Raw genomic sequence first — 25,141 nt, 5'->3', positions numbered from 1 at the left:
TCTCCTCTTTCACTCTCATCAAGAGGCTCTTTAGTTCTTCTTCGCTTTCTGCCATAAAGGTGGTGTCATCTGCATATCTGAGGTTATTGATATTTCTCCAAGCAATCTTAATTCCAGCTTGTGTTTCATCCAGCCTGGCATTTCACATGATGTACTCTGCACATGTTAAATAATCAGGGTGACAATATCCAGCCTTGATGTACTCCTTTCCCAATTTCCCAGTCTGTTTTTCCATGTCCAGTTCTAACTGTTGCTTCTTGACCTGCATACAGATTTCTCAGGAGGCAGGTAAGATGGTCTGGTATTCCCATCTCTTTAAGAATTTTCCACAGTTTATTGTGATCCACACAGGTAAAGGTTTTGGTGTAGTCAATAAAGCAGAAGTTTTTCTGGAACTCTCTTGCTTTTTCTATGACCCAACAGATGTTGGCAATTTGATCTCTGGTTCCTCTGGCTTTTCTAAAACCAGCTTGAACATCTGGAAGTTCATGGTTCATGTACTGTTGAAGCCTGGCTTGGAAGATTTTGAGCATTACTTTGCTAGTGTGTGAGATGAGTACAATTGTGTGGTAGTCTGAACATTCTTTGACATTGCCTTTCTTTGGGATTGGAATGAAAACTGATCTTTTCCAGTCCTATGGCCACTGCTGAGTTTTCCAAATTTGCTGGCATATTGAATGCAGCACTTTCACAGCATCATCTTTTAGGATTTGAAATAGCTCAACTGGAATTCCATCATCTCCACTAGCTTTGTTCATAGTGATGCTTCCTAAGGCCCACTTGACTTCACATTCCAGGATGTCTGGCTGTAGGTGAGTGATCACACCATTGTGGTTATCTGGGGCATGAAGATCATTTTTGTATAGTTCTTCCGTGTATTCTTGCCACCTCTTCTTTATATCTTCTGCTTCTGTTAGGTCCATATACAGAAGTAGAGAAAATAGTATTCATCTCTATGTTAATTATGTACTGCTTAGCCCGCACCATATAATTATGAAGCAAATCTAAGATATTATTTAGATGAGTCAGATCTCCATGGTTTAAAGAACTGGATACATGTATATATAAGGCTGAGTCCTTTTGCTGTCCACCTAAAACTATCACAGCATTGTTAATCATCTGTGAAAGTGAAAGTGTTAGTCGGTCACTCATGTCTGACTCTTTGCGATCCCATGGACTGTAGCCTGCAAGGCTCCTCTATCCATGGAATTCTCCAGGCAAGAATACTGGAGTGTGTTGCCATTCCATTCTCCAGGGGATCTTCCCAACCCAGAGATGGAACCTGGGTCTCCTGCTTTGCAGGCAGATTCTGTATCATCTGAGCCACCAGGAAATATCTCAATACAAAATAAAACAGTTTTTTAAAAAGGAATCGTATCACCATGATATAATAATAATGGGGAAAAGCACTATTATTTAATAAAGAGGCAAAAATATAGAGAGGGCTTTCCTTGTGGCTCAACTGGTAAAGAGTCTGCCTGCAATGCAGGAGACCTGTGTTTGATCCCTGGGTTGGGAAGATCTCCTGGAGAAGGGAAAGGCTACCCACTCCAGTATTCTGGCCTAGAGAATTCCATGGACTGTATAGTCCATGGGAGTCGCAAAGAGTTGGATGTGACTGAGTAGCTTTCACTTGCACTTTTTCAAAAATATAAAGAAGTGCAATACTTTGTTTTTTATTACAAAGGAAGAATTAAATTCTTGAGAATATAGTGACTTTGATGTAGGTTTCAAGATAAAATGAGTTGTTTTTTTCTCAGATCATGGACAAAATATAGTGGTAATCCTAGACATTTCAACATGCTAAGAATAAGGATTACTCTATTGACTTCATTTCCTTATTCACTTATTCAAATTCCATCTATTTTATAAATGAATTAAGTCCGCTTATTTCCCTTTTTAATAAGGTTACTAGACTGCTTGCTCAGGAAAATACCATAAGATAAAAATGAACCTTAATTGCAGCAAATACTGAAGAAAGTCTCAGGTTGTACGTGCGTTGGGGAAATGTGAGCTGGATCACCGTACAATTATGTAGATGCGTAGGTGGAGTTGTGACCACGTCTGGAGGAATAAGTAATGGATCCATCAACTGGAGGACAGCCTCCAATTATATTCTGGAAGATTCTGTGGCCCTGGACAGCTGTTTAACTTTAGACAATGGCTTGGTCACAGAAGACATGTGACTATACCCAAGGTAGGCTATGAGTTTATAGACTTTGAAGGAAAGACCACACATGTCAAAGTGAATTAAGTTCATGGTTTATTAGGCCAGCAACCAAGAAATTTCTTTTAAACAAGGTGGGTAAATGGAGCAAGAACCTGTCCAGTCTGTCTCAGCAGCTTTTTTGAGTTCCAAAATCTGTGATGGATCCCATTGTTGCCACTTACATGATCCCTGTGAGGCAATGGGCTGCTGCATCTGAAAAGTTAAACTTCATTGCTCACCACAACCCTTTTAATATTTAGGGCTTACATCCTCAGCCACAAAGAAGCTTTACAAACTGAAGGCATCAACAAACCTCCAGACCCCTACCTGAGGTTTGAACTAAGCAGAGGGTCAGCTGAGTCCACATGGTGATGGGCAAAGGAGTCAGTGTATTCCTGACCCTAGGCATCATCTCTACATCCCTTTTACTGCATCCTGGGGAGTGGCACCTTTGCTAAATGCCCTGTAGGAACTCTATGAGAGGGAGCAGCAGAGGATCCAGAGTTTCTGTTCTTAGTGGATGAGGTCTTGCTGGAACTAAGAAATTTAATTGTGTGCTGCATCACAGTTCTTTTAAACATGGGGCTTGAATCATTATTTTTGAAAAACTTACATAAATCATCTATGTCCATAGTGTCTTCTTTTAAAGGATTATTTACAGATATTGAGATTCTCTTGATTGTTGAACCAAACTGACCATTGCTAAAAGTACATCTTCATCCTGGGGAAAAAGACAGATTTAATGCTTGTGTATTTCTGATTGTCTCTGTGTCTCTACTTATCCTATATTCTAGAGAGTTCATTTCCCACATGAGCCTCTCAGATTGACAGAAGACATGAAACTAGGAAGGTCCTTTGAAATGCCAGTGGCAAGATAAAAATTTAAGTATCACAAGGGTTAGAAATACGAGCTTAAAAAGTAAAAGAAACTAAGCAGACTAAATGTGAAGTCCTACCTTTAGCCCCCAAATAAGCATTTAAACAGGAAAGATCTGACTTAATAGAAGTGCTTATGATTTCAAAAGCCAGTTTTAATGAACTTCTAGCTTAAAAGAGCCAAAAGAATGAACCATCTATGGAAAAAATGGCATCAGTTAGTTTCCTTATTGGTGGTGGTAGCAATTGCTTTCTGTACATCCCACACAGGTAGGTAACAGCTGTGGCATTTGGGCTAATTTTGAGCTTCCCTGGTGGCCCAGACAGTAAAGAATCTGCCTGCAGCATGGGAGACCTGGGCTTGATCCCTCAGTCAGGAAGATCCCCTGGAGGAGGGAATGGCTACCCACTCAAGTATTCTTGCCTGGAAAATTCCATGGATAGAGGAGCCTGGTGGGCCACAGTCCCTGGGGTCACAAAGAGTCAGAAAAAACTGAGTGACTAACACTTTCACTTCTACTTTTCACTTTGGTTTAACTTCATATATCTCATTTCAAGGAGATATTAGTCAGACAGAACAGGATCACTGGAATGGGTAAGGGTCTCAAATCCATGTCTGATGATGATGACAATAATAGCAATGTCCATATATTGACTACCATTGTGTGCCAGTCTCTGGGTAGACATTGTGCATGAAATGGCTTTGGACTTGGACATCTTCAACCCGAAAAACTCAAGGAGACGCTACCCACCCCCCCACCTAAACTTTAAACTCTGTGATGACAAGGACTTTTGTACATAATCTCCAGATGCTAATGATGATCACAATAGCTGCTTCCCAATCTTTGAAAAATAAATTTTGTTAAGTGGCAGGGAGAAAAGATGATATGGTTTCAGAAGGGAAATCGGATGAAATGGGTTGAAGTTACAGGGAGGCAAATGAAAGCTCAAATATAAAGAAGAAATGTCTATCATTTATCGGTGCTCAGCAGTGACACTGAAAACCTTATAAGGATGTCCATTTGCTCTTAAGTGCTCGCTAGGTACCAGCTACAGAGTTACCAGCTGGTAAAGTTGATGCTATTCTCCTCATTTTACACATGAAGAAATCAGAAGACAAGTAAAAACTTCTCAAAGTTCATACAACTAGAAAGAGAAAGATTAGGGTTATTGACTATAAAGCTCATAGTGAAAGTGAAGTCGCTCAGTCGTGTCCTACTCTTTGTGACCCCATGGACTGTAGCTCACCAGGCTCCTCCATTCATGGGATTTTCCAGGCAAGAATACTGGAGTGGATTGCCATTTCCTTCTCCAGGAGATCTTCCCTACCTAGGGATTGAACCCAGGTCTCCTGTATTGTAGGCAGACACTTTACCATCTCTGAGCCACCAGGAAAGTTATATAAAGTTATATAAAGCTCATATATTGTCACTAAGTTTTAAAATTATCCCTGTCATTGGAAGTAATCTTTTATGGCTATTGGCTAAATGTCCATCTATTGAGAACATATTTAGGCAATTTTCTGCATTGGGTGAAGGTAAGTCCTCCCTCTTTGATCCTTCAAACATTCAGTATCAATGAGTCTGTTTGTCAAGTAATAAACTCTCATAAGAGTGAATGTTAATGAACTGCCTCATAAAACCATGGAGTAATAGGTGATGTTGTTTAACCCCACAAACTGTAGCCCGCCAAGCTCCTTTGTCCATCGGATTTCCCAGGCAACAATACTGGAGTGACTTGCCATTTTCTTCTCCAGAGGATCTTCCTGATCCAAAGATCGAACCTGAGTCTCCTGTTATTTATAAATAAGTAAAGTTAAAAAAAATCCTGCATACCAAATGGTAAAGCCAAAAAAATTTTTTTTACTATATCAAAGTAGAGCCATGTGCCTTAATATCTGTTATGGACATAAACATGGTCTTGAAAGAAGCCAAATATTTATTTAGAAGTGGCAAACAGACATTAGTTGAACATCTACTATGTTCTAGAGACAGTCTAGAAATTAGCCCCTTCAGAGGAGTGTGGGGGGATGGCCAGAAACTCAGGTGTCGATATAACAAGCAGCCCGTCTACAAGGGCTGGTGAGGAGACCAGCCCAAGCCCCGCAGAGGTTTGGGAGCAGAGAAGTTGGGAATGTTGTGGGGTAGGTAGGAGGGAAAGAGGCCTGCAGCGGGGCTTGGATTACAGGCAGAACTTTCAGCCCTAGTGCTGTGGGCATTGGAAGCCATGCTGGATTCTTGAGTAAAGGAGTGGGCTAAGGAAAACATTTCAAGAATATGGAGAACAGGCTATGTCAGGGAGGAACTGGAGACCACAGTGGCAGAAATAATAGTGCTTGTCTTTATTTTTTTAATTTTTTCTTTATTTTTTAAAATTTATTTTAGTTTGTTTACAATGCTGTGCTAATTTCTGCTGTATGGCAAAGTAATTCGGTTATACATATATAGACATTCTTTTCCATTATGATTGATAAGAGGATATTGAATATAGTTCCTTGTGCTGTACAGTAGGACCTTCTGTTTATCCATGCTATACGTATACCAGTTTGCATCTGCTATTCCCAAACTCCCAACTGATCCATCTCTCACCCCACTCCCTTGGCAACCACAAGTCTACAACAGTGTTTTCAGAAAGGAGACTCCTCTGAGGTTGACAGGAAGCTTTGTAGGATAGACACGAGTAACAATAATGACATAAGTAATGTGTGCCAAGCAGTGCTCCCAATGTTTTAGATTAATAGACACTCATTCATCCTTCAACAGTCCGTGAGGTAAGTAGTAGTATTATCGTCAGTCCCATTTCCCAGATGAGAAAACTGAGGCTTCTAAAAGCAACTGGCCTGAAGGCACCAAGAGCAGATGCCCAATGTTCAGCCTGTGCTCACCTCACAGACGTGCTCTAGTTACAGATTACAGTGCATTTAAAATCATCATTTGATAATATTACTATCTGGTGTCACCTAGCGTTTAAGTCACAACTTGAGCTGGCTGTTCTCGGAAGTGGCAGACACCGCAGGACTGAGCCCGTGTTCCTTAACCCATGGACAGGATCGACAACCTGATGTTCCAGAACCTGAGGCGTACGGGACAGACCTCAGGGCTTAAACTTCCATTCTAGTAAAGATGAAAGTCAAATTACATGTCTCGGTTAGGTCTGTAGTTATTTCATTTATGACCATGATCACTTCCTTTCCACATGCAAGCAGACCACATGTGTACCTTTTATCTACCCCCAGGGGCTCAAGACCTGGATCGTATCCGACTCTCCACCTATAGAACAGCATGCAAGTTGAGGTTTGTTCAGAAGAAGTGCAATTGTAAGTATGCCAGTTCCTTGGGCCAGCTACTCCCGTGAATCCTATAGTTCACATCTGTTACTTGGACTAACTATCCCTGTGAATCCCATAGTTCACATCTGTTACTTGGTTTATTAAAAGTAGGCTTTCTTGCAAGTATGGATAAAAATATATATGTTTATACAACAATAAGAGAGTATGATACACAAATGGTAGAAATATTTTCCCAAACAATTCTGAAGGCTGAATGACTCAACTGCTGAAGTATTGGAACAGATGAACCTCTGGATTTGTATCTTGCCCTTGGAATGGTTTAAATCTGGATGGATGGGTTTTCTTCTTTTCTCTAGCTTTGGTATTGTAAGCTCCAAGCCCTCCAAATGGCTTCCAAGAACTTTAGAAAATATCAAATATTAAGCCCTCCATATGTTTTCTTTACAAATATAGGGAAATGTTTACAAGCTCCTGGAAAACATTTAAGTTTCTTTCTGAAACTACAAAAATGAGTCCTTTGTATCAGAGCAGTAACTACTTTTGCTTACATCAGACCATAGCAAGAGAAGAGACAACGATACTTAAACAAACTTGCTTCAACTTTTTCCCAAATTTTAACATGTAACAGGAAGCTGGCTCATCTGTCAGTGAGCAGTTTCACATTCTGTGCCAGGTCAGTACTTCCATCAGATTATCACATTCATTTTCTCTTGAAGAATAGAGTGCTTCCAAGTTCGTGTGTAGGAACTTCCTCTTTTCTTTTTTGAAAACCAACTGCTATAAAATTAATAACTGTTCTCATTTTCTAGTTAGTATTGGGCGAATTTTAAAAATGTAAACCATAATGTTCTCCTGCACACATAGACATAGTTCTTGAATACCTAGCATGGGCATTAGGCACTTGGTAAATGTGGAAACCAGCCGCGTTTCGATCTCTGCTCTCCCAGGATCTCTAGCAAAATGCTTCTTATGGCCCTGGGGGGACCACCTCCATCCCCAGGCTTCTCAGTTTACAGCTACAGGAATGGACAGGGGACATCTACTCCTCAGCTTGTTCATCTGCAGCTTCTTCTCCAGCTCAAGTAGCTAGAAATGGGGCTGAAATTTGGGTCAGGACAAGAAGGAATTAAAAACACAGGTTGGTCAAATATCAAAGATGTGTTTTAGCTTGTTGTGCATGCGTGCTCAGTCATGTCCAACTCTTTTGCGACCCCATGGACTATAGCCCACCAGGCTCCTCTGTCCATGGGATTTCCCAGGCAAGACTACTGGAGTGGATTGCCATTTCCTCCTCCAGGGAATCTTCCCGACCCAGGGATTGGACCCATGTCTCCTTCATCTCTGCATTGGCAGCCTCGTTACAGGAAGCTAAACCAGTTCCCCAAAATGCAATAGAAGAAAACTACAGATGCAGGAAGGAACCTGGGATTGTACATGCGGTCCTGCATGTTGATAAGTCATAAAATCCCTTTCAGGGACTGGTGTTAAAGGACCAAGAAAATGCTCCCGCAAGAAAAGCTTCCCCTCCCCCCTCAACCCCATCATCTATATGTAAACAAAGGGAAGAATCTCTCTGTGTTTTCAGCAATGAAAGAGTGATGGAACCCTCACTTTTTTTCTCATTACCACTCCAGTGGCCCTCAATATAGACGGAGTTCTAGCCTCATAAAGCTTTGCTACTCAGAGCCTTCCTTAGGCTACTTTCAGTAGAGATGGTGAACTTGGTGGTTCCAGCAAAAGGTGAACAGGGACCTCCACTAAGAAAGAAAGCGACAGGATCAACATATATTTTAGAAAATAAATTGTCAAGTATTGAAGAAGAGTAAGGAAGTGTTGTGTATTGCCTTGGGTGTTATTAAATTGTGCTTATTTTCTCTCACTCATCAAATTCAGGGCTCTTCAGAGAAGAGTCAATTTTTTATAATGTACTCTATGTTTTACTTAAGTTTCTGAGAACAAGACTGATGTTCAATAAATATTTCTCCTTGTCCATTTTGTATAAACTAGGCTATGAAATACTTTGCTGAAATTATATTAGATGCCAGAATAAAATATCTTGAGTGCTTTCAAAAAAATAATTAAAAGATGGTACAAAATGGTAAGGATGAACAAATACATAGCTAATTAAATAAATAAGGAAAAGTGAGAAAGGAAGAGAGGAAGGGAGGAAGGAAGGAAAAGCAAAGAAAAACGACCCACATTAATTAGGCAACCATGCAGCCAGCATTACAAAGGGTTCACACCGTTGGCCCTAACTGGGTCCAACAACCCACAGGCCACATCTCACTCCTACTCTCTGACAAAGGCCCTTTCTCCTTTTTGGGTACCTCCTTTTTCATTTCCTGCTCTCCTCATCCTTATTCCACATCCTGAATTATGTCATAACTTCATTGACCCTTTTGGAAAACAGTGGGGAAAACAGTAACCTTCTTGGGAAACAGTGCCGATCCATCCCTGTCTATCCCTCTGTGCATCCATTCACTTACCCCTTAATTTAGGAAGCTTATAATGAGCCCCTAAACTAAAGGTTTGGCACTGCTCTAGGTACCAGGAATAGAGCCGTAGTGAATGAGATGTGATCCCTGCCTTAAAGTTGCCCAAAGTCTAATTGGGTAGATGGATTTTTACACAAACAAACAACACTATGTGGAAGTATAATAAGGGCAGAGCGTGTGTGGGAGCACCAGGAAGGCAGAGCCCAGACCTGGGTGTGAGGGCGGCTGACAGGGATTTTCCTGGCGCAAGAGATACGGGGCTGAGTCTTAAAGAATGAGTAGACATTACACAAAGAAGTGTTATTTGCTTTGCAAGGTACCTTATCAACTTCATATGTTTTAGAAAAAGGAAAGATATTACATTCTATACAAACTAGATAAAACTAAAGCTCAAGGGGGAAAAAAAATAAGCATATATTGAATGCTCTGCTAAAACTGTTTCATTTTAAAATTGTTTCTACCTGTATTAGAAATCTTACCTGCAAGCACTATGTGTGTTTGCTGAGTTTTCCTTCCTGACAAAAAATATAACAGTTGTATTGAGGTACATGTAAAATGCTCACACAATTGGGCTTGGTTTATCTTCACCAAAGTTGAAGTCTTCCTTTTAGGAAGATAACCAGCAACGTTGATGTATGTGACATATTAGTCAATGCTGAATATATACCCCTCTATCAGAGGAATATATTTTCTGTCTGCCATAAAACCTAACCCACAGTGCATTATGGTACCTGGTGTACTCTGCAATAAAAGAAATAAGGAAAAAATCCAGGAAGTATGCTTTTAAGGGCATCGCTGTATTGAAAACTCTTACACTGTATTTACTCATGGAAATCAATAGACCTTAACTGAGAACAGGGTGTTTATTTTTAGGCCCAGACCCTATTTACAGTTAAAATTTATTTTGTATATTAACAAAACTAAGCTTTAAAACTACATAATGGAAGAAAAAAATGTAAAAACTGACACAAAGTCATCACCTAGAAAAAATATTTCTGGGTGTAACATGGGGTATATAGATTTTTAGGAGATTTCTTTTTTATCTAAATTTAAAGATCAAAAGAACGAGTTAATTCCCCATATTTCCTTCCCCACAGCCCTTGCCTACTCTGTTGCTAAAGTATTGATTCCTATCACTGACATTCATGTTCATTCTGTTTAATGCAGTTACTGATGGATGCTGAGAATAGCTCATTGCCACTGTTCTGAAAAACTCCAAAGCAGAGGCCAGAAAACTGTGGCCTGCGGTCTGAATGTGGCTCAGCATCTATTTTGTATCAACCATGAACTAAGAATAGTTTTCATAGATGAGTATTTGATAATAGGGAACATTGATTCACAATCCCAACTAAGCAAAATGTTATCCTCCCGAAATAATTCCATTCTTCTCATTGTTTGAAGATTGGACCCAAGACTTCTTTGGTTGTCCAGTAATTAAGATTCTCCCTTCCAATGTAGGGGGTGCAGGTTCAATGCCTGGACAGGGAGCTAAGATCTCACATGCTCGTGGGCAAAAAACCAAAATGTAAAACAGAAGTAATACTGTAATGAATTCAATAAAGACTTTAAAAAATGGTCCATATCAAAAAAAAAAAAAAAAACCTTTAAAAAAGTGGACTCAATTACTATATTTTTAACTTCATAAGTAAAAATGTGGAAACTTGTTTTCTCTACTTAATATCTACACAGTATTACTATATAACACAGTGGTGCCTCTTGGTCCACAAAAAAAAAAAAAATTGACTAACCTCTGCTAGAAGAAAAGAGTTGTAAGAAGCCCACTTTTAGCAGACTTGCTGATATAAGGAACAAACTAGTGGTTATCAGTGGAAAAGGGAAAGGGGGGAGGGGCAGTAAAAGGTTAAGAGGGTAAGAGATACAAACTATTAGGTATCAAATAAACTGCAAATAAATAAAATAAGCTTCAAGCTACATTGTACAACACAGGGAACACAGCCAATATTTTATAAGAACTATAGATGACATGTCGGAGAAGGCAATGGCACCCTACTCCAGTACTCTTGCCTGGGAAACCCCATGGACGGAGGAGCCTGGTAGGCTGCAGCCCATGGGGTCGCGAAGAGTCGGACACGACTGAGCGACTTCACTTTCACTTTTCACTTTCATGCACTGGAGAAGGAAATGGCAACCCACTCCAGTATTCTTGCCTGGAGAATCCCAGGGACGGCGGAGCCTGGTGGGCTGCCGTCTATGGGGTCGCACAGAGTTGGACACGACTGACGCGACTTAGCAGCAGCAGCAGCAGCATAGATGGCGTGTGTGCTCAGGCGCTTCAGTTGTGTCTGACTCTTGGCAACCCTATGGACTGTAGCTCGCCAGGCTTCTCTGTCCCTGGGATTCTCCAGGCAAGAATACTGGAGTGGGTTGCCATTTCCTTCTCCAGGGCATCTTCCCAACCCAGGGGTCGAACCCTGGTGTCCTGCATTGCAGGCAGATGCTTTAACCTCTGAGCCACCTGTGAATCACTCTATGGTACACTTGTAACTTATATAATATTATACTGCAACTATATTTCAATTTAGAAAAAAAATGAATTTTTTTTCAGGCAAAAGCTGCTTCTTTCCTTCAAATTTCTCCATAGGCTCTATTTTCCAACTCTGCTTCTTTCCTTTGCCATTCATCTTTGTACCTTGTCACACCCTCCCTCCCCTGCCATAACTAGCACATTCTCTAAGAAAACAAAGGGAGGAATGTATCCAAAAAATAGGGAACAAAATTTGGCTATTTTATTTTCTAGGAGGACTGGAACAAGTAGAGACTACTATAATATTCCCAATACTCCTTCCTAATCAGCAGTCTTCTCTTTCGCTTCCAGGTATCCTGCTAAATTTCCACAAAATAAATACCCTATATACCATTTACAAACATGTGAAAATGGCCACATCTCTGCCTTTATTTTGAACAAATAACCACCTTCTACTAGAAAATGATTTCCTCGGTCAGCACTGACACAGTTAATGACCCAGATACCCTGTAATGTCAGCAGATCTTTTTTCAGAAATTACTTTGGAGCCAAGGAAACATGGCCTTAAGTTCACGAACAACAAAAGGCAACAGGAGAAATCAATGAAATCTCGAAGCCCTCCTGCTTAATAGTGAGAACAAAAAAGCAAGGAGACGAGAGGACCCTCTCCCCGACACCTGCAGTTGACACTGCACCGTCTTCAGTTCTGGTTACAGTCTGAATTTTCTATCACTCATATCAATTAAAATTGTGTTTAAAAGAAAAAGAGGACAAAATGTATACATTTGCCTCTGGGCTTTCTCTGGACTTCTACTATCTTTCCTCTAGTAAATGAAACATTTTTTAAAAGTAAAGGTTTCCTTCATTCAGATATCATTTAAAGTCAGAACACATGGTTTTCTCTATAACTTCTCTAAACTTCTTTCAGGATTTCTTGTGAACCAAAAAAATAGAGTTATCATTTGCTGAAATGTTTCTCTATCACTGCAAAATTAACCCAAGTGAGTGCTATCTATATCCTAGTTCCTGAATAAATACTCTGCTATGAATGAATGGATATGCTGCACTAGATTCACTTTTCACCTGCCGAGTGATTAGTCTTAGGCTGCGGGAATAGCCTGCATTAACAAATGCTAGTATCACACTCATTTTTCTTCAAGCTAGTGTATCAACATATTCCTCATCCTTGTCTCATATTTTTTGTTTTTGCTTTTTTTTTTTTTGGCTGTGTGGCATATGGGATCTTAGTTCCCCAACCAGGGATCGAACCAGCACCTCCTGCATTGGCAGCAGAGTCTTAACCACTGGACCGCCAAGAAGCCCCTCTGCCTCATTTTTAAGTGTGTGGATTTCTGCTTGCCTGTGTCAGTTTTTGTCTTTGCTTAACAAATGACCACACACTTAGCAACTGAAAACAACAACGTTTATAATTACCCAGTTTCTGTAGGTAGAAACCAAACCAGCATGGCTGGACTCTCAGCTCAGAGTCTCATGGGCTGACCTCAAGTGCTGGCTGAATCTGTGGTTCTAATCTTGGGGCTCCGGGTCCTGTTCCAAGTGAACTGACTCTTGGTGGAATTCACATCCTTATGGTTGAAGGACTGAGATCCTCGTTTGTTGCTGACTGTCAGGTGGGGACAGCTCTCAGTACCTAAAGGCAAATCATGTCTCTTGCCACGTGGCTCCCCACAGCCATTCAGAGTATAAATATATGCTTCTTTATCCACATTTCTCTCTGACTCCCTCCTCTGTGACCAACTAGGAAAAAAAAAAAAAAAACCTCTCTGCTCTTAAAGGACTCATGTGCTAGGTCAGGCCCACCCAGATACTCTATCTCAAGACAACTGATTTGGTACTTCAGTTACATCTGCAGTTACCCACAGCAGTACCTGGATTAGTGTTTAATTGAATAACTGGGACCAGGTATGCGTGCTTGACGTGCCAGGAACCTTGGGGTGGGGCCAAGCAGGGCATCCTAGGATTCTGCCTACCACATTGCCCAAAGTTGAAAGTAAAAACACAGGCAAGAGAAATAGCACCCCCTCCAAAAGATATGTGTTTAAAAGAGAAAGATAGGTCCAGTGGTTAAAACTTCACCCTCCAATGCAGGGGCTGCTAGTTTGATTCCTCGTTGGAGAGTTAAGATCCCACGTGCCTCATGGCCAAAAACCAAAACAAAACAGAAACAGTACTTCAACAGATTCAATAAAGACTTTTAAAATGGTCCACATAAAAAAATCATTTAAAAAGAAGAGCTAGAAGGACTCGCTCCACTCAAAGAGCCAGAAGGAAGAGGAGGAATGTTCAGTTAGGGAAATAAGTGACAGAGGTCAAACCCTTGGAGCAAACGTATCTTTGTATTCTTCCAAATGTGTTTGATATACACTTTCATTCCTGATGTTGAGTCATTCTAGACACTTGTTTAGAATAAAGACAAGTGGATCGCACTAGAATATAATGTTCCCCCAAAATTCCCTGTGGGGAAGTCGGTGGTGACAGCAGAACATAAACAAACCCATTAAAGATGTCCGTGCGCCAGGCGATGGAACACTGCTTCCCTCTGGGCATGCTGGACCAATGGCAAAAAGGTCTCCCCTTAATCAGGCAAATTTCTGGTAGAGAAAAGCTATGATTTTAAAGCCCTTATGCTTGTGGTGTGGGTTTAATTAAAGCTACTTCTTCCCATTAATTGCTCTTAAAGACCCAAGGCTTAGGTTTCTTGCTAGTATTTTTATTTTTTAGAGAATGCTGGAAACTTGGTCTGCTCAAGCTGCTACCACTGCATATGCAACCTGTGAAGTAAGCTGACACCTATAGTCTTGTTTCCAAGCATCTGGATGTAACATCCATCAGCTTTCTTTTCTCCTGCTTCTCTATGCCAGGAAGCTGTGCCAACTAAGCACTTTCACTCTCACAGTTTAGAAAAGAGCATCATCTTAAATGCTGCAATCAGTTGGGAAGGAGTGGTATGTAAGGAGGAATACCTTTCAAGCTTCTCCAAACCCATCTGAAGGAGGCCAGAGAGAGATGCAATGACCTTCCCTTAGTGATCTGTCAAGCTCTGTTCCTGGGAGCCTGCAAGATCAGCCCAGGGCCAGTCAGCAGAGTGATGAAGGAACACCCAGGGGGTGTTCTCCCACAGCCTGCTCCCAGGATCCCTGGGCTCAGGAAACACAGACGAAGCAAAGACAGGAAGACAGGGGTGGAAGAATGACCCCTCCCACATAACCACACCTGTGATCATGCAGGGAAATCCTTTCTGACACCACCTTGATTTCCTCCTCAGTGAAGCTTTGTTGGCATTTTGTCACTATTATTAACAAACATTCAGACATTTATTCATTCATTCAACAAATATGGACTGAGATTTACTGCTTGGGCTTCCCTGGTAGTTCAGTGGTAAAATAATACACCTGCAATGCAGGAAATGGAAGGTTCAGTCCCTGTGTCGGGAAGATCCTCTGGAGAAGGAAGTGGCAACCCACTCCAGTATTTTTGCCTGGGAAATTCCATGAACAGAGGAGCTTGGTGGGCTATACGGTACATGGGGTCACAAAGAGTAGGACATGACTAAGCAACTAAACAACAAGTATTATGTTTAGACCATAGGTGGCGAGGGGAGTCTGGTAATTTTCCTTAGTGTACAAGTTTAGTATTAGAATAACTTGAAGTTTGAATAAATAGGATGTGTCTTATTTCTTCAAAGTTTCTGAGTATGTGGATATCAAATATAGATATACCCTAAAACTTTGCTATTAGGTTGGTGCAAAAGTAATTGCAGTTTTACATTGTTGAACTTTGCCATTTGATATTGGAATAGACTCCTAAATAAGGATGGTTATATCATTTTAATGCACATTTCTCACTTTATGTTTTTTGCTAATGACTCATTACTTGCTGCTTATTTTAAACTAGGGAAATGATGTTAGACAAAAGGCTAATTTGAGCAATTTTCTTATTCGAGTTCAAAATGGATTGTAAAGCAGTGGAGACAACTCACAACATCAACAATGTGTTTGGCCCAGGAACTGCTAATGAACATACAGGGCCGTGGTGGTCAAGAAGTTTTGCAAAGGAAACAAGAGATTGAAAATGAGGAGTGCAGTGGCCAGCCATCGAAAGTTGACAATGACCGACTGAGAGCCATCATCAAAGCTGATTCTCTGATAACTACGTGAGAAGTTGACCAAGAATTCAACGTCAACCATTCTATGGTCATTTGAAGCAAGTTGGAAAGGTGAAAAAGTGAGTGCATCGTGACTTGACTGAAAATCAAAAAAAAAAAATTGTCTTTTTGAAGTGTCATCTTCTCTTATTCTACGCAACAACAACAATCCATTTCTCAATCAGATCGTGACATGTGATGAAAAGTGGATTTTTATACAATAGGCAGCAATGACCAGCTCAGAAGCTGAACCAAGAAGAAGGTCAACCAAGAAGAAGCTCCAAAACACTTTCCAAAGCCAAATTTGCACCCAAAAAATGGTCACTCTTTGGTGGTCTGCTACCTGTCTGATCCACTACAGCTTTCTGAATCCCAATGAAACCATTACATCTGAGAAGTATGCTCAACAAATCAATGAGATGCACTGAAAACTGCAATGTTTGCAGCCAGCATTGGTCAACAGAATGGGCCCAATTCTTCTCCATGACAATGCCCGACTGAACATCACACAACCAACGCTTCAAAAGTTGAACTACTTGGGCAATGAAGTTTTGCCTCATCCACCATATTTACCTGACCTCTAGCCAACCAGCTATCACTTCTTCAAGCATCTCAAAAACTTTTTACAGGGAAAATGCTTCCACAACCAGCAGGAAGCAGAAAATGCTTTCCAAGATTTCATTGACTCCTGCAGCATAGATTTTTATGCTACAGGAATAAACCAACTTATTTCTCACTGGCAGAAATGTGTTGATTGTAATGGTTCCTATTTTGATTAATAAAGATGTGTTTGAGCCTAGTTATAATGATTTAAAATTCATGATCTGAAATTGCAATTACATTTACACCAACCTAATATAATAAACCTATATCTAGCCTATTGCCCCCTGAGCAAATTGCTGTTTTCTGAAGAAAAAAAAAATATTACTTATAAATTTGGTGATTAAAAGAAACCAAGTATATCTATAGCTACTGAAATAGATTAAGTCTCTAGCTATTTTTATTCTTTCATGATGTTGTACTAAGACTTCTGTTTTACCTCATTTTCCATCAGGAATTGTAAAGTTCTGTTTGATCTGAGTGAGGAGTACATAATACAAGGGATGCGGAGTGGCTTCTCTTGGAAAAATATCAAATAAAATCATATTATTGAGAACTCAATTTCTAACTTCCAAATACTAGCACAAATTGAAAGTCGCTCAGTCCTGTTCCACTCTTTACAACCCTATGGACTGTAGCCCACAAGCCTATGGACTGTAGCCCACCAGGCTCCTCTGTCCATTGGACTTCCTAGACAAGAATACTGGAGTGGCTTGCCGTTCCCTTCTTCATAGGATCTTCCCAACCCAGGAATCAAACCCACATCTCCTGCATTGAAGGCAGATTCTTTACTGTCTGGGCCACCAGAGAAGCCCAAATATTAGCCAAGTGCCCTAATAAACAGAGTCACTGTCCTATGATATCTGTCAAGACTTGTCATCAAGATGCAATCATGAGGACCCCAGGCCTGCTGCAAAGCTGATAATAGTGACACCAGCCCTCAATTTTTGGCTTCCCAGGTGGTGATAGAGGTAAAGAACCTGCCTGCTAATGCAGGAAATACAAGAGACACCGGTTCAATCTCTTGGTCGGGACGATCCCCTGGAGGAGGGCATGGCGACCCACTCCAGTATTCTTGCCTGAAGAATCCCATGGACAGAGAAACCTGGCAGGCTACAGTCCATAGGATCACAAAGAGTCAAAAATGACTGAAGGGACTTAGCACGCCCTCAATTAGCTTAGTTTCTCAGAAGAAAATAATGAACTTCAGTGTAAGGTCAAGTACAATTCATTTCAAATTCAACACTGATGAATAAGATAGTGATGTTATATCGTGGAGAAGATTACCTTGAGGAAACTTTGTATGACAGAACAGAATCTACTTAGAACGTCGTCATAATCATCATTTTGTTCTCATTTATTATTCTGGGAGGGTCCGATCGGTGATGGGTAGGGACTTGATTAGAATCAGTGCTTGAGCGTGTGTTTCCCCAGAAAGCAGACTCCACAATAAGACTCGCGTGGAAGCAGTTGGTTTGGAGAGTGAACCCAAAGAAGGAGGAAGGAAAGCTGATAGTGCAGGCACTTCTGAGGAACCTTGTGAAAAGTTCCACGAACTATCCACCCGGGGTGAAAAGAAGGAGGCACCAATCCAGCTACTCTGTCCTGTATTGGCCAAGGGTGGCCCACGGGGCGGAGTTACCGCCCCAGAGCTTCTGGGTTGCACTGTGCGCAAATCAGGCAGGGTCTGCTATTTGTGCTGGAACTTCGGAGCCTAAGGCAAAGTGCTATCCAGTTGCAGCTGCACCAAGCTGGTCAAAGTCTGTGTCATGATGGTCACTCCCGCAGGGGATGGAGAAAAAGAAATGGAGCCAATATCTTGAAAAGACACAAAAGGGTAGTGTAAAACATCACTGCTGTGTACCTTGGCTTTCTGCTTTACAGATTTTCTCATCGGTATTTTCCATTGATTTTTAAAGATTTTTCCTTTTTAATGAAAGATACACTTCTCATTTCTTGACCTAACTCAGGACACCTATAAATAATCTGTACTGCTGATGAGCTATCCAAGAGCTCTCCTCACCCTAGGTGAGGAGTTCTCCTAACCCATCTTCCAAATAACTGGTCATGCACTAGGAAACTGGGTTAGAGCTATTTTCTAAGTGTGTGTGTGTGTGTGTGTGTGTGTGTGTGTGTGTGTGTGTGTGTGTGTGTGTGTGTCTCACTTGTGTCTTCCCTGGTGGTTCAGATGGTAAAGCATCGGCCTGCAATGCGGGAGACCCAGGTTTGATCCCTGGGTCAGGAAGATCCCCTGGAGAAGGAAATGGAAACCCACTCCAGTACCCTTGCCTGGAAAATTCCATGGACAAAGGAGCCTGGTAGGCTGCAGTCGATGGGGTCGCAAAGAGTCGGACCCGACTGAGCGACTTCACTTTCACTTCACTATACGATCCCATGGATTGTCTCCTCTATCCATGGAATTCTCCAGGCAAGAATACTGGAGAGGGTTGCCTTTTCCTTCTCCAGTTCTAAATGGGTGAAGGGAGTGCATTTTCTGCCTTCCACTCCATTATTTGACTCTCATCGTACAAACACAATTAATTATATATTTACACAGGACAGAGTGCAGAAAAAAGCAGTGGTTCCCAACTAATTTCTGCTTCCCCAGTCCTCCACGTCCCTGTGTGCTTTGTCTATTAGCCTTCATCTTGGTGGAATAAGCAGATGATGCAGGATCACTGAGAGCAACAGCCATCAGGGAAGTGTAGAAGACAGTTCCTCAAGCCAGCCCCATGGATGCTCTTTCTTTGGAAATGTGGCTTCTGGCATCTAGTATTCTGGCCACCTGCTGAAGTCATAGTATATAAGGAGTAATAAAGGTCCTGTGAAAACCTTGCTTAAGGAATCTCACTGAGCTTTCTTAGAATATTGAAATAAAGGGAGAGCTTCTCAGGATTATATGTAGCATCTGGCAAACAGTAGGTGTTCTACCTTATTCCACTCACCAAGCATCATCAACCCAGCTTTAACAAGGTATTATGCAAATTGTTTTTGTTCAGTCTCTCAGTCATGTCCGACTCTGTGACCCCATGGACTGCAGCATGTCCGTCTTCCCTGTCCTTCACCATCTCCCAGAGCTTGCTCAAATTCATGTCCATTGAGTCAGTGATGCCATCCAACCATCTTGTCCTCTGTCATCCCCTTCTCCTCCTGCCTTCAGTCTATCCCAACATCAGGGTCTTTTCTAATGAGTGAGCTCTTCCCATCAGATGGCCAAAGTATTGCAGCTTTAACTTCAGCATCAGTCCTTCCAATGAATATTCAAGGTTGATTTCCTTCAGGATTGACAGGTTTGATCTCCTTATGAAGAAAACCAAGAAATAGTTGTCCATGTTGTCCAGTTGCTTATAGTTTAGTGCTATGATTCTTCAGCTTTTCCCCGTGTATCTTTGCTATGTGCACATTAGCCATTGTCAAAATGTCCGTGTAATTTAGAGGTTTTCTTGTTTCTGGTGCTATAAAATTGTAAATTGCTTAAAGTAAATATTTTACCTAACTATGAAAGTGTACACCACTTAATAGTAACAAATGTTCACTGTATACACATGTACTCACAAAAATTCAGAAAACTATGAAGAAAGTAAATACCTGAAATCTCACTCCCAAGTGATGAATGCTGTAAATATTTTGGAATATATTCTTACATTAATGCACTTTTCTAATGGGTCAGTTCAATCTTTCAGTCGTGTCCAACTCTTTGCAACCCCATGGACTATAGCATGCCAGGCTTCCCTGTTCTTCACCAACTCCCAGAGCTTGCTCAAACTCATGTCCATCGAGTCAGTGGTGCCATCCAACCGTCTCATCCTCTGTCGGCCCCTTCTCCTCCCACCTTCAATCTTTCCCAGCATCAGGGTCTTTTCCGGTGAGTCAGCTCTTTGCATCAGGTGGCCAAAGTACTGGAGTTTCAGCTTCAACATCAGTCCTTCCAATGAACACCCAGGACTGATCTCCTTTAGGATGGACTGGTTGGATCTCCTTGCAGTCCAAGGGACTCTCAAGACTCTTCTCCAACACCACAGTTCAAAAGCATCAATTCTTTGGCACTCAGCATTCTTTGTGGTCCAACTCTCACATCCATACATAACTAGTGAAAACCATAGCTTTGACTAGACGGACCTTTCTCAGCAAAGTAATATCTCTGCTTACTAAATGTGGGCTTCCCGGGTGCCTCAGTAGTAAAGAATCCACCTCCAAGCAAGAGATATGGGTTTGATCCCTGTGTCAGGAAGATCCTCTGGAGAAGGAAACAGCAACCCACTCCAGTATTCTTGCCTGGGAAATCCCATGGATAGAGGAGTCTGGTGGGCTACAGTCCATGGGGTCGCAAAAGAGTTAGACATGACTTAGTGACTAAATGATAACAACAGTCTTTGGGAGAATCTGGTGAAACCCAACGACCCTTTTCTCCTATGACCCTCACCATAAAATTTACTTCATCATTTCGAAGTCTCTTCTCTCCCCTGAAGTCCAATCAAGGGCTTATCTAAAAAGTGGCAGGAACAACTGTGTCCATTAATGACTGCAGAGTGTCATAATAAATGTGCTAATAGATTGTGAGTGTGTCTGGGAGCAAAAAGGGAGCGAGTAATTCCACCTGAAGGTATCAGAAGGGGTTTCCTCAGGGCACACAAGTACATGACATCTTGAAAGATGGCAGACTGGAGACTATGCCTGATGAAGGGAGAGGGCTGAGTAAAGGCTCGTTGGAGAAAGCCAAGGGCACATTCCAGAACTGTGCGGCGTTCCATATGGCCGAAGCACAGGACTCAGGAGAAGCTAGATACTAGTGGGAGCTGAGGACGTAGATGACAAGACTCAAGTCCAAGCTTTGCTTTTAACGCTTAGAAGCTTGAATTTACCCAGAGGATGGCATAACCAGAACTGAGCCTGATGATATTCCTTAGGACAGATGGAAAAGGGCAAAACTGGAGTGAGACAAGTGAGAAGGCTTGCTGTAATAATCTGAGTAGAAGGCAACAAAAGCCCAAAATACAGCAGTAGAATGTAGGATATAAAGTAAGGGCACATTGAAGGAACCTATGCAGAGTTATCTAGTGAAATCTAAAATGACTACCCAGAGAGGAGAGAAGACACTAGGTTCTCTCACTTCTAAGGTTACTAAATATATTCTGAACAAAGTTAACACTTGCAGTGAGAAATTATTGTTCAGATCTTTCTTTTCATTTACCTCCTCATTATTTTTACACTGCTTGGTACAATACTTTGAAAAATAATAGGCTTAATAAATGCCTGTTCAATTGAACTTAGTTAAATTTAATTTACAGTATGACATCTATTAGGCCAATGATTATTATACCTCATTTTGAATAATGGTGCAAGTCTACAAACACAATTTAAGGAAAACTGAATACTTTTTCCTATAGGCGATGGATGTACTGCCAGAGCCTTTGAGGACTGGCAGAATACTGTTTGATTTTACACCAAAAATATATTGTGGGCCTTCCCCTGATGTTCAGTTACATCATCCACCTTAACTAGGAAATTAAAGTGACACTAAAATGTTATGTTTGTAAGAAATGATGGTTCTCCCCAAGGATCCTTAACAAAGAGAACAATCTTGGTGATAAAAGCATGTGTTGGGAGCCAGGAAGGGGTTGAGTTTGGAAGTATAAAATATTTGGTGTTGTTTAGATTCATATTTTAGAAAGGTATATAGCTCATGGCTCACTAATGGAGATCAAGTCTGCAAATTGTCTTTTACTAACATTTGCTTTCTGAACTCAGTGTTTGGGTAATGTGAATGATGGCTAATATGTTCAATGTAATCACATCAAAACACATTTGTTGACCTTGGCAAAACATACCACTTAGCTGAGTTCCTCCCTGACAACTTTTTAAACACTGTCTGTCATGATCAAAGACCTAAATAAAGGCATAAAAATAAATTATTTACTTGAAAAATGTTAACTGGCTAATTTGCACATGGCTTTCTCCACCTCAGTGTTCCTGGGATTCCCATGATACTTTAAAATGAATTCGTCTGACTCAAATAAGCATCAATTTTCTCTTCTTTCTGTCTCTCATCTGGCTCCATCCTTTAACTCTTGCTCCATGGCAGTGGTTCTCAAGCTTCCTTGTCCTTCAAAATAACCTTAGGAGCTGCTTAAACATGGGGGTGGGTGCCCTGGCCATGCTCCAGGCCTGTGGAATCAGAGAACACAATTGAGGCCCACTCACTGGTCAAGGATCACTGCTGGTTTCCGCTGCTGGGCTGGTTGGCTGTAGCTAGGGATCTGAATTAGCTGACATGGTAGTTGGAAAATGAAACTCAGCATTAAACTTTGCAGGATACATCCTCAATCTCTTCATGTACTAACTAAAAATTAGAGAAGTCTTATACACTGGGCAAGAGAAAAGGTTACAAAGGAATAGACCCTGCTTTCCAGTAAACCCCAGCACAAACTCCACTGACCCAGTCAGGTCAATATCAGTTCAGTTCAGTCGCTCAGTCGTGTCCGACTCTCTGCGAACCCATGAATTGCAGCACGCCAGGCCTCTCTGTCCATCACCAACTCCCGGAGTCTACCCAAACCCATGTTCATCGAGTCGGTGATGCCATCCAACCATCTCATCCTCTGTCGTCCCCTTCTCCTCCCGCCCCCAATCCTTCCCAGCATTAGGGTCTTTTCCAATGAGTCAACCCTTCGCATGAGGTGCCCAAAGTATTGGAGCTTCAGCTTCAACACCAGACCTTCCAATGAACACCCAGGATTGATCTCTTTTAGGATGGATTGATTGGATCTCCTTGCAGTCCAAGGGACTCTCAAGAGTCTTCTCCAACACCACAGTTCAAAAACATCAATTCTGCAGTGCTCAGCTTTCTTCACCGTCCAACTCTCACATCCATACATGACCACTGGAAAAACCATAGCCTTGGCTAGACGGACTTTTGTTGGCAAAGTAATGTCTCTGCTTTTAAACATGCTATCTAGGTTGGCCATAACCTTCCTTCCAAGGAGTAAGCGTCTTTTAATTTCATGGCTGCAGTCACCATCAGCAGTGATTCTGGAGCCCAAAAAAGTAAAGTCTGACACTGTTTCCACTGTTTCCCCATCTATTTCCCATGGAGTGATGGGACCAGATGCCATGATCTTAGTTTTCTGAACGTTGAGCTTTAAGCCAACTTTTTCACTCTCATCCTTCACCTTCATCAAGAGGCTCTTTAGTTCTTCTTCACTTTCTGCCATAAGGGTGGTGTCATCCGCATATCTGAGGTTATTGATATTTCTCCCGGCAATCTTGATTTCTTCTTCACTTTCTGCCATAAGGGTGGTGTCATCCGCATATCTGAGGTTATTGATATTTCTCCCGGCAATCTTGATTCCAGCTTGTGTTTCTTCCAGCCCAGCGTTTCTCATGATGTACTCTGCATATAAGTTAAATAAGCAGGGTGACAATATACAGCCTTGACGTACTCCTTTTCCTATTTGGAACCAGTCTGTTGTTCCATGTCCAGTTCTAACTGTTGCTTCCTGACCTGCATACAGGTTTCTCAAGAGACAGGTCAGATGGTCTGGTATTCCCATCTCTTTCAGAATTTTCCACAATTTATTGTGATCCACACAGCCAAAGGCTTTGGCATAGTCAATAAAGCAGAAATAGATGTTTTTCTGGAACTCTCTTGCTTTTTCGATGATCCAGCGGATATTGGCAATTTGATCTCTGGTTCCTCTGCCTTTTCTAAAACCAGCTTGAACATCTGGAAGTTCACGGTTCACGTATTGCTGAAGCTTGGCTTGGAGAATTTTGAGCATTACTTTACTAGCATGTGAGATGAGTGCAATTGTGCGGTAGTTTGAGCATTCTTTGGCATTGCCTTTCTTTGGGATTGGAACGAAAACTGACCTTTTCCAGTCCTGTGGCCACTGCTGAGTTTTCCAAATTTGTTGGCATATCGAGTGCAGCACTTTCACAGCATCACCTTTGAGGATTTGAAATAGCTCAACTGGAATTCCATCACCTCCACTAGCTTTGTTCGTAGTGATGCTTTCTAAGGCCCACTTGACTTCCCATTCCAGGATGTCTGGCTCTAGGTGAGTGATCACACCATCGTGATTATCTGGGTCATGAAGATCTTTTTTGTATAGTTCTTCTGTGTATTCTTGCCACTTCTTCTTAATATCTTCTGCTTCTGTTAGGTCCATACCATTTCTGTCCTTTATCGAGCCTATCTTTGCATGAAATGTTCCTTTGGTATCTCTAATTTTCTTGAAGAGGTCTCTAGTCTTTCCCAATCTGTTGTTTTCCTCTATTTGTTTGCACTGATCACTGAGGAAGGCTTTCTTATCTCTCCTTGCTATTCTTTGGAACTCTGCATTCAGATGGGAATATCTTTCCTTTTCTCCTTTGCTTTTCGCTTCTCTTCTCTTCCCAGCTATCTGTAAGGCCTCCTCAGACAGCCATTTTGCTTTTTTGCATTTCTTTTCCATGGGGATTTTCTTGATCCCTGTCTCCTGTACAATGTCACGAACCTCTGTCCATAGTTCATCAGGCATTCTGTCTATCAGGTCTAGTCCCTTAAATCTATTTGTCACTTCCACTGTATACTCATAAGGGATTTGATCTAGGTCATACCTGAATGGTCAGGATCCAGTTATACCACGTTCACTCAGTGCTCTCTGCCATTGGTTCCTTGATGGTTTTCTTCCTGGGGTATGCCCCCCTCCCCCCCAAACTCATCTCCGTGTATTCATATACTGCTGTGATTTATGAACCAGCTTGATCCCTGCTTCCTCCTCCTCTAAAACCTTTCCAAAGTCTCCAGCCCACGGTAGCATCCCAGTATGCTGAGTTCTAGCAGTGTTGTTTTTTTTTAATCTGCCCTATGAATACAGACTTTTGATAATAGAGTGTCTCTTATAGAACTTCAATTAGGCCTTCTGAATGTGTCTCTCCCATGGGAATTACAAGCTCTTTTATGGCCAGAGTCTCATTGTGTTAAATCACAAGTCACATTAAACATGTGATGTGTTGTAGAATCTTTAAAGTTTCTAGTTGG

General features: G+C 41.4%; 1 protein-coding gene across 50 annotated transcripts in view; it reads left to right on the top strand.

Moving 5' to 3' along the window:
* DTNA (dystrobrevin alpha) overlaps positions 1-25,141 on the top strand; it is a 433,073-nt gene that overhangs the window by 289,431 nt on the left and 118,501 nt on the right. For all 50 annotated transcript variants that reach the window (XR_014074807.1, XR_014074805.1, XR_014074810.1 and 47 more), the window contains one exon: positions 6,321-6,401. Coding sequence is in view for 41 of the 50 variants with exons in the window: in XM_081562501.1 (XP_081418627.1) it covers positions 6,321-6,401 (81 nt within the window). In the remaining 9 variants the exon portion in view is untranslated. The remainder of the gene's footprint in view (positions 1-6,320; positions 6,402-25,141) is intronic.

The sequence above is a fragment of the Giraffa tippelskirchi genome, chromosome 14, assembly GCF_054371585.1.
Source record: "Giraffa tippelskirchi isolate mGirTip1 chromosome 14, T2T-mGirTip1v1.2.pri, whole genome shotgun sequence".
Lineage (NCBI taxonomy): Eukaryota > Metazoa > Chordata > Mammalia > Artiodactyla > Giraffidae > Giraffa > Giraffa tippelskirchi.
This window is presented reverse-complemented; position numbering and strand designations above follow the sequence as displayed.